Source organism: Nannobrachium achirus (assembly GCF_963921795.1).
Source record: "Nannobrachium achirus genome assembly, chromosome: 4".
Lineage (NCBI taxonomy): Eukaryota > Metazoa > Chordata > Actinopteri > Myctophiformes > Myctophidae > Nannobrachium > Nannobrachium achirus.
The window spans coordinates 37229143-37238509 of NC_137813.1; the positions used below are offsets into that span (position 1 = coordinate 37229143).

Consider the following 9367-nt stretch of genomic DNA (forward strand, 5'->3'; position numbering starts at 1 on the left):
AACATCCTGACAAATGTTTCTGTTTAAGAGCTGAAGCGACAGAGAGACCCAGGTTATTGAATGAACAAAGACTTGAATCGATACTGAAGCATGTTTACAATTCAGAATGTAGACTAGAGCTTTAACATTTTAAAAACGTTTTGAACCCAAGAATATCCCACCACCGTTATCAATTAAGAACCAAATTAAGGTTGAATCCAGTCAGGGTGAGCATTTTCTTGAACACTGACGATTAACATTGAAAACAAAAAACTATAAATCGGTCAGAGGAACAAGCCAAATGAGGGATTTATTAAAACATGACATTAAATCTTAATCTGATATAACAAATTTGAAATCAAAACACTTGACAGTGGTGAGAGGAAGGATAGATTTGAGTAAGACAGTGGTAAATCACATATAAATCTCAAAGTCCAGTCTCTTAGAGTTGTAGAACTGAGAGCCTTCTTGGTCGACCCTCCTGCAGTAAACACCATCTTTAAAATAGCCTTCATCCACCCAGTCCTGAAATGAAAAGACAGTAAGAAGATTAAAGCCCACCTGGTCAGATATGGGTTAAAGGTAAAACCAGCCTATGGTGTTATAACACAGTAACTGACTGCTAAGGGATTATAACTTCAGTTTCCTTACTTGTGTACTTAATGTAATTTGTCTAAGGACACTAAATGTTTAGAAGTAAGCATTTTAAATGCCAAAACTAAGCATGGCATAAGCCATTTCTATGTAAAAACAAATGTAACAACTTTCTTATAGTTTCATATGTTTTTGATTGATTCATTCTTTTGTTTAACGATTAAACAACTTTTCAACAATGAAAACAAAAACAAAAGTATATCATAAATAAAATGAAAACACCAAATTTCCATAAATACATTTTCAAAAAAGTTTAAGTAGTGAAAATAGCAGATCTACAAGTTCACAATGCAGCACGAAGCAACAGGTTGTGTGCTTGTAGAAGTTATTTTCTCTTGTTTGAGCAAATGAGCAAATGTCTAATTTTGTTTGGAAAACACTGCTCTAGAGCAGAAAGTGGGTCGGGAACCATTAAAAACTATTACCGGTACAATATTTTTCATAAACATTATTCATTCATACAAAGAAAAATAATACATAATTCCCATGAATAAATAAAAAATAGCAGATCTACACACTCACTTCACGCCACGTTGTGAGCTTGTAGATCTGCTATTTCCACTATTTTGGGTCCCGGCCCAGGAAATGACTAATTTCTGTTTTGGGTTTCGAGCTGAAAACCACTGCTTTAGAGAAGGTAGATTACAAGTAAATGAGCACTGATCCTCTTGACTATCACGTCACAATTGTGAAGGTGGGGTGTGGATTCACTGTTACAAAATGCATTCTCTTTTTGCACAAGCTCTGAGTATTGGGAATTATAAACCAGCAATATTACATCTTGACTTTCTGGCTATTATGTATAAAAGTGTTTTTTTACAACTTTGTTTTTTTACAACAAGGGTTCATGTTTTAGATTGTAATTAGAGAAAAGAAAAGACGAGTATTACATTTTTTTCATTTACTGCTTTCTATCGTTTTAGCCATTTTAGCTATTTTGATTTCAGTGGGTAGGGGCATGCGGACAAGTGGCTAAATACAGGCATTGACACTAAGGCTTGCCCACCTGCCCCTGGCAGGTAAATAAAACATTTGGGCAGGTGAAGTTTGCTTTCAGGTTGCCCGACTGGGCAAGTGCTTATTTGAGTAGGGGACGCAACGTCTATAAACACAATATCTGTCTACTCTAAACACCTAAATGTGGCCAGCACGCTCCGTCTTCTGGTCTGTGGAATGTACTGTAACCATAGACATATTCAATCATAGCTATGTAGGGATTTGGAAGTATTGAGGTATGACATTTTTGATCACTCCCAGAAAGTAAAGAAATAAGTGTTAAATTGAGTGATAATCAAAGTTTTACCTATCATTTTATAATGGACAATTTACTTTTCGGGCAAGTGGGCATGACCTTTGGGTAAGTAGAACATGACCTGTACTTGCCTGACGAGCAAGTGCCTCTGAGACCTTAGTGTCAACCCCTGTAAATATGTATTTTTAGACAATAAACCGGCGATTTCTTCATTACAGTAACACTACTAGCCCTCATAAGTCACATCTGCCCATGAAAGATTGTGGTGCATCTTGGGAATGCGAAGCGGGAGGTAAACAACAGTAGTCCTTTAGTGCAGTGGTTCTCAACCTTTTCAGGCAGTGACCCCCAAAACAATCATATTTTACCCAGGGACTGGGGCGTTGGTAAAAGAGGACTGGCAAGAAGTGTGGTACTGTGGAACTGTGGAAGGCAGTGCAAGGCACTCTGCCCATAGATTATATGACTCTGCCCCCTGCAGTGGGAAAGAGGGAGTCCCGCATCTGATTGGCCTACCGAGCATCCGTCCTTCAGAATTCCAGAAGCTTGCCAGTTATCTTTTACCAGTCGCGCCAATAAACAGCAGCGGCGGAGAAAGTATCTAGCTTTTTATATCTGTGCACATGCCCCTGCCCACTAAAATCAAAAATCACTAAAATGGCTAAAACGATAGAAAGCTGTAAATGAAAAAATGTTAACACTAATCTTTTCTTTTCTCTAATTACAATCTAAAACATGAACCCTTGTTGTAAAAAAAAAAAAAAAGTAGTCCTTTAATTGTAGCATACTGCTACTTAACTTGCATAACAGCATAAGCCACTGTTTGTCTGTCAAAGTTTCAAGTGCAAGCCAAGAGCCGGTCACACCGGTTACGTTTTCAAAGTGGGATAGAAGAGAAAAAAAAGGAAAAGCACAAACTTATACCGTACACTCTTGTGCAACATTTGGGAGAAGAAAAGAACACACATATGAAAAAGAAGCAACCACAAATCTACCATACAGTATTTACAGTATTTGCACAAGATAAACATCATAATAGTAAAAAATACCTGCATCTGCTGACTGCTGAAGGGTCCGTACAGTTCTGAACTTTCCTCATTGTCCCATTTGTACTCCCACAACACGGCATCATCAATCACTGAGAGGAGAGCAAACAGTTAAAAAAGGGCACATTTTATCAATTAAAATCACACACGAGGAGCACTGTAATCAATGAGGTTGAGGAGGTACCTCTGTTATCCTCTTTGTCCTGGGATTTGCTGCCCTGCTTCTCATCGATTTTATCTGCAAACATGTCAAGTTCCTCCTCCTCTTCATCACTGTCATCGTTGTCACGAGGGTTTCTGATTGCCGTTGACGGACTCTGGCTCATGCTCTTCAATTTATAAGCCAACTTCTCATAGGTTTGCTGATAGATCTCAAACATCCCACTCCCCACCAGTCTGTCAGCCAGTGCTGTGAGCCTGTCGAGCTTTTCCGTATCTCTTTTGTTCTCCTCTGCCTTCTCATCCCTCAGCTTGTTCTTCTTTCGTCCTCCTAGGCCTCCCAACCGGCGGAGTCCTGCTGCGACAGATTCCCCTGGTGACAAAAGTTCCACCACAGCTTGCGTGAGCTCATACGGTGTGTAGGACGCCAATGGGTCCTCTGCAGGCTCGGTTTCCTGCATATCTTCCTCATTCTCACTGTTTTCCTGCTGCTGCTGCTCCTCTCTCTTTTTCTCTTCCTCGGCTTCATCCTCATCCCCCACTCTGCGTCTACGTTTGGCTGCCAGACCTTTCTTCTTTTGCTTCAATGGTTGTTCTCTTATTTTGACCTGAGCAGAGACCATTTTTATTACTGTACAGTTTAACGTGTGTGTGTGTGTGTGTGTGTGTGTGTGTGTGTGTGTGTGTGTGTGTGTGTGTGCGTGTGTATATACATATACATACATAAATACAGTGATTCCCATAGCCCTGCATCCTACATCTGACACATATTTTAAGAAGGGATGCATCAAACAAACCATAGTGGCGTCCATGTGTGGCATACTTGTGTATTTATTTCTACATTGAAAACGTCACTGTACGTGTGTGTGTGTGTGTGTGTGTGTGTATATATACAGTATACACACACACGCGTGTGGATAGAGAAAATAATCACAAAAACGTAATTTACCCAGTCTATGTTGTCCAGCCAGTTGTCCCTAATCAGTTCATCCTTTTTGATGAAGTAGTTCCCCTCAGAGTCAAAGTGTCCTTCTTGCATTTCCTCTGACAGGTTAAAGGGTGTAATGGGAACACCCTCATCACAGTCAATTGTTGCTCCCTCTTGTCCTAAAAATGTCACATTCCCAGAGTAAAGAAAAGAAAAAGGATTTAGTACACATCAACTAGGCTTAGGCATCCTTGTCATTTTCATATTGGGATTTGTGGCCATCAGAAATTGCTGATACAATCACCAGGAGGCTGCAGGAGTAGGAGTAGTAGGAGGAGTCATATACAGAAAATATTTAGCTTAACACAATGTTAGAGGAATTATAGTAATGGGTAGGCACTGGCAGGGATTGCATGTATTTGAGGGCGGATTCACACTGCGGTCTCGGGACCGGTCTCGAGGCTACTTGGCAGATGTTTAAACCGGTTTTGACAGTGTGAAGCGTGCGGTTTTCCTCAGAAACGGATAGCCTCGAAACCACCTCAAGAGGTAGTCTCGAGACTGCATTGTGCGACCTCGAGACCGGTGAGCCGCAGTGTGAAGCAACCGGCCTCAAAAACGGTATTGATGTTGAACGTGACCTCATATAATGTCGACGAGTCAGGCGTTGCCACAAATAAACACTGGGTAACAGTTGTCGACATGGCCTGGTCTAACAGAGAGATTGCTTGCTTGTAGGACTCAAACGCCAATTGTTTGAGTCGAGGAGTCAAAAATGTATATATTTTTATATCACCAGTTAGTCTACTACTGCGGTGCGCTGGACTGGTGTCATGTACTTCCAATTGAGAGAAGTAGCAATTGGCGACAGTTATTTATTGTCTCGCACCAGCGCACTGAGCGCAGGGGTGAAAGTGAGACGGAACGGCCAGAACCGCCGCTCCGTTAAAACATTCGGAGCCGGGACGGTGCTCCATTAACTCATCCAGTGGCAAAACCGAAAAAGTTCGGTTTTTTAAAACGTATTACATATGCCAAAACCGAATAAATTCGGTTTTTGAAAAAAAAAAAAAAAAAAAAAAAAAAAATTTTTGAAAAATAATTTTTTTTTTTTTTTTTTTTGGACCCCATCAAATCTAGTGAACATGATTTCAATCGCGATTTTGCATGTTCCACCCCCATACAACCCCATCTAACATACAGGGCAGCCATGTTTGTTTACATAACATGTAAAACATAATGGCGATTATCTCAAGAATGCCTGAACGGATTTCCAATCGGATTTTTTTGTTTGAAAGCTGTGAACAAACTGCACAAATCCACTCCAATGCAATCCAGGATTGCATTGGATTTTTTAGAGCTCATTCTTCTCTGTTTTTTTCCCATGCATGAGGTGTGCAAGGTTTAATCATGGCTAAGTTGACGAAAATAAGGCTTCTAAAATACTTGGTAGCCAATAGCTAACTTCAAGCTAACTTCATCCTCTTCCTGTACATGCACAAAGGAAAGTGTTCAGGCAAGTCATGGCTGCAGGGCTTCTGCATATACCAGCATATCTCTATGGGATTTTCTATGGCACCTGGGGCACCCTCTAGTGGTGAACGGGTGGCACTAAAAGAGTTAAGAGGAAGAAGCAAGCTGTCAAAATCCCATATTAAATAACCTGCCACAGCACAAACGCACGTCCAAGTCCAAGAAGTAATCAATCTAGCCTACTAATGTCAGATTAACATACACAGCTACTAGTTACATTTTCTAATTAAGTGCTTCTGAATTGCTCCAGTGTTTTTGTAATCCAAATGCTGTTTGTGTTTCGCAGCCTGTGTCCATGACATGTCCACACTGCTAGCTCTCGTCCATGAGCTGTGCCTCCCCCATCCGTTTTTTCTGATACCGTTCTCGACACTGACTCATTGCTCTGTGTCCCGCGACTGCGGACTGGATCCCATCGTTCATTTAAAAGAGCCGTTCAAGAGAGTCGAATCGTTCGCGAATGTCTCATCTCTACTGCGCGCTGCTTGGGACGGGGCAGAGTTGGCCTAGCGGAGAAGTTTTATTTGTTTTAACGGTGTTATCGGTGTGCACTGCTGTGCCTGCTTGACGTGCTTGTTACCCTTAATGTGAATATTAAGCCACACTGTGGCTTGTGAAAGCGTTTCAATTGTAGGCCACGTTGATTATTAAATAATAAAAATACAACGTGCGCTGCGCTGCACGTCTCGCTCATCATTCTGCACGTTTATGCGCCTGGAAAATAGCAGATCTACAAGCTCACAACGCGTCGCGGATGCGAGGCATTGTGAGCTTGTAGATCAGCGAACGTCGCTCGACACCTACTATACAGGTCTATTGATATGCAAATAGGCGTGTTTCTTTCTTAAACAGTTGTCGAGGTGTGGACTGTGGAGACCCAAGACTGTTCCACACTGCGCTGTCGCGCGTCATTGGATTGTTACACCAACTTTCGTGCCTGAATTTATTGGCGACCAGCATCAGCAATGTCGCATAGTTGATGACGTCTGTATTCACCAGCGAATACCGCCACCTATAGGACCGGGACGTTTATTGCTAGTGGTCTCCATGGAGGCCAGAAGGTCTGCCAATGTGAATGCTGGCCAGCGTGAACCAGCAACCGTTTTCAGAATCAGTTCTAATCAAACGGATTGCAGTGTGAATCCGCCCTGAGAGGGAGTTGGACGTGTGGCTTACAGAACCGTATCTGAGAATGTTAGTTGACCCGTTAATATTGACTGTTTAATAAAAGACCATTATTGGACTAAATAATCCTCTGTCGTCTTTGACAGGAAGATGCATCACAGCACAGAACTCCGTGAAATCAATGCCAACATGGACGATCTATGAGTGTGTGTATTTGGGAATGTTATGGGATTTAACCAGATGCCAAAGGAGAAACATTAAACGATACATTTAATATCAATGTGTACTCCATTCAAACAGCTCTCTTTACAAGTTTGTGTCTGTGCTGTGTACGACAATATCAAAGCAGGATCATATTCCATTTAAGCTGATTGTATTATATTTCATTCAATGTTTTGGTGCACTGGTTTATGGAGAAAAACTTTTTAAACATCCCAGCCTGTGGCCCTGTTACTATGCTGCGGGCTCCATGGTACAGTGTATCTCTAAATGCACAGTAGGTTTCATTTAGTTATTAGTTACCATTTAAAATCATATTCTACACAAGAGGAAGGGTTGCCCGGCCAGTGAGAGTCATAAGCTCACTTCTCTAACACTATAGAGGGTATGCACGTCCACTGGGACCCGCCCCCCTAAACTAGACTGAGTGGCAAAACATTGAGCAGCATGGAGCATTGGAATTTGGAAGTGCTAGTTGCAAATCACTCAACGGCCCTGCATACCACCTGTTTCTAATTGCACTAATTACACAGGAGGCAGCAGGATGTTGTGTTGTTGAAAACGAGTGCTTCCAAACTCTGACACGTGGAAAAATAAAAACCTGCACAGAATGTTAACAGAAAGTAGCTCATAACATGTCTATGGTGGATTTTTATGAAACAAAGACTTTGCAGATAGAAAGAGGATAATTCAAGCTTTCAGTACAGCTGCAATGTTGGTGAATTAACTTTGTTTAATACAATCAGATAGGACTTTTCTTTTTGGATGTATGGGCTGTCAATGACAGACATTAGATTTTTTTGCCACTCAGTAGGCGTTCCCACACAACTTCCAGCTACAGTGATGTCACGTGCATAACCTCTATTACCTCCAAAGTTGCAAAATGTAATAAATTAAATACAGCTAAATATATGACTTTACAACTGCAAAACAAATAATCTAATGTTTAGACATACCCTCCACATCATCTTCGGCCAGTATCTCATACTTGCTGCCCTTCGACTCATCCTCTTCATCTTCTTCATCACTGTCAAGGGAATGTTTGCCCTTGAATCTGGAGCCAGGTCCACTCACACCTTCACAAATCTGACTCGCCAGTCAGAGAGAGAAATAAATAAATAAAAAGGTCAGTGCCATTGCTGTATTTATTCTCACATCTCAATCGGTTTACATTTCACAACAATAGAATAGCATCTTATAATATTGCATATCAATTTGAACTAGAATTTTGATAAAGCTAAATGCGCTCGCTTAAACAAACATCTTCACTATTATGCCCAGCCAGCTATACACTTCCGTAAATTTGAATATCCAGCATGCAAACATAAAAAAGACAAAAATAAAACCTGAATTGAATCAGGACACACTAACCAACAAATATGATATTATGGACCAATACATGAACCTCGTTTAGTTTCCATTGCAATGCAACTTAATAATCTGTTCATGCCTGGGCTTGTGAAGTTCAGTACTGTACACTCAGTACAATATTAAGCAATGACTTATGATTTTGACATTTGCATGATCAGAAAGTAAAAGTCAGACGCGATAAAAAATAAAATAAAATCTATGATGGTCTTGATCCAAGGCTAGTTTATAAGAGACTGCACCTTTTTGTTAGGAACTGGGTCATCGTCCAGATCTAACTCCCCATTACCGTCTTCAAACGTTACTTTTCTTTTAGACATGGTGCTGGTGGAGAGGAAAACAGGTTAAAACAACCAACCACCTCGAAGGCTTAAAATAATGCTCAACTTTGCAGCGGGGAGAAGGTCAAAGTCAAGATCCAATGTTTCTTTAATGTTGTGGATAGCCCATAATAAGCACGGCATGTGTAAACATGTTTCTGTGTGTGTGGTAAACAGTCGTGTTTCTGTAATGTAGCAGCCAGCTAACACTAGTAGCAGGCAGTGCGCGCAGAAAAAGCAATGCATTTTGTTCCGTTTTCAACGCTTTTAGTTAAGTTCAATGCAGCTAACGTACGTTATTCGACTCAATACATCAGCTAACACGACTATTAAAGTAATATAGCCATGATAAATATAGCCAAACCTGGAGTGAATGCTTCAGGGGACATTTAGGTGCGCAAGTTTGTTCGTGCGTGGTTCGTTTCGTTTGTGTTCGTTCGTTCGTGTCTTCTTCTGTTACACACAGTCTGCAGTGTGTTTGGAAACATGTGCATTACCGCCACCAACTGGAAACCAGTCTCTTCATTTGCCCTTCTCATGTCGAGGAGAAAGATATATTAGGGTCGACTCGATTCACACTAGTAGAGTTATTACAGGGGGTCCTCCAAATCTTTGTGACTTTTGTCCCTCCTTAACCACTTGAACCCTAGCGTCCATATTCTGAGAACTTCAGCCAAAAATAGCAGATCTACAAGCTCACAACGCCTCGTGCGAGGCGGTGTGAGCTTGTAGATCGGCTATTTGGCTAAGAAGTTTGGTGTAGAGGGGAAAAAGGCAGACTAAG

At 41.1% G+C, this 9367-nt stretch overlaps 1 protein-coding gene across 1 annotated transcript; it reads right to left on the minus strand.

Moving 5' to 3' along the window:
- Nucleotides 1-270: 270 nt before the first annotated feature.
- cd2bp2 (CD2 (cytoplasmic tail) binding protein 2) lies at nt 271-9029 on the minus strand. The gene is made up of 7 exons (XM_080724001.1): nt 8948-9029; nt 8506-8587; nt 7852-7981; nt 4040-4197; nt 3116-3698; nt 2935-3023; nt 271-504 (listed from the first exon to the last, which is right to left on the minus strand). Exons 2-7 carry the CDS (start codon nt 8581-8583, stop codon nt 394-396), a joined length of 1149 nt encoding a protein of 382 aa, XP_080580127.1. The 5' UTR covers nt 8584-8587; nt 8948-9029; the 3' UTR covers nt 271-393.
- Between the last annotated feature and the right edge of the window lie 338 nt (nt 9030-9367).

Excerpts from the sequence above, each read along its gene's own strand:
- cd2bp2 (XM_080724001.1), bottom strand. The coding sequence starts at position 8,583 with ATGTCTAAAAGAAAAGTAACGTTTGAAGACGGTAATGGGGAGTTAGAT. Across the intron at positions 4,198-7,851 it reads GGCCGAAGATGATGTGGAGG|GACAAGAGGGAGCAACAATT; the intron begins GTATGTCTAAAC and ends TGACATTTTTAG. Across the intron at positions 505-2,934 it reads TCAGCAGTCAGCAGATGCAG|GACTGGGTGGATGAAGGCTA; the intron begins GTATTTTTTACT and ends TTTTCATTTCAG.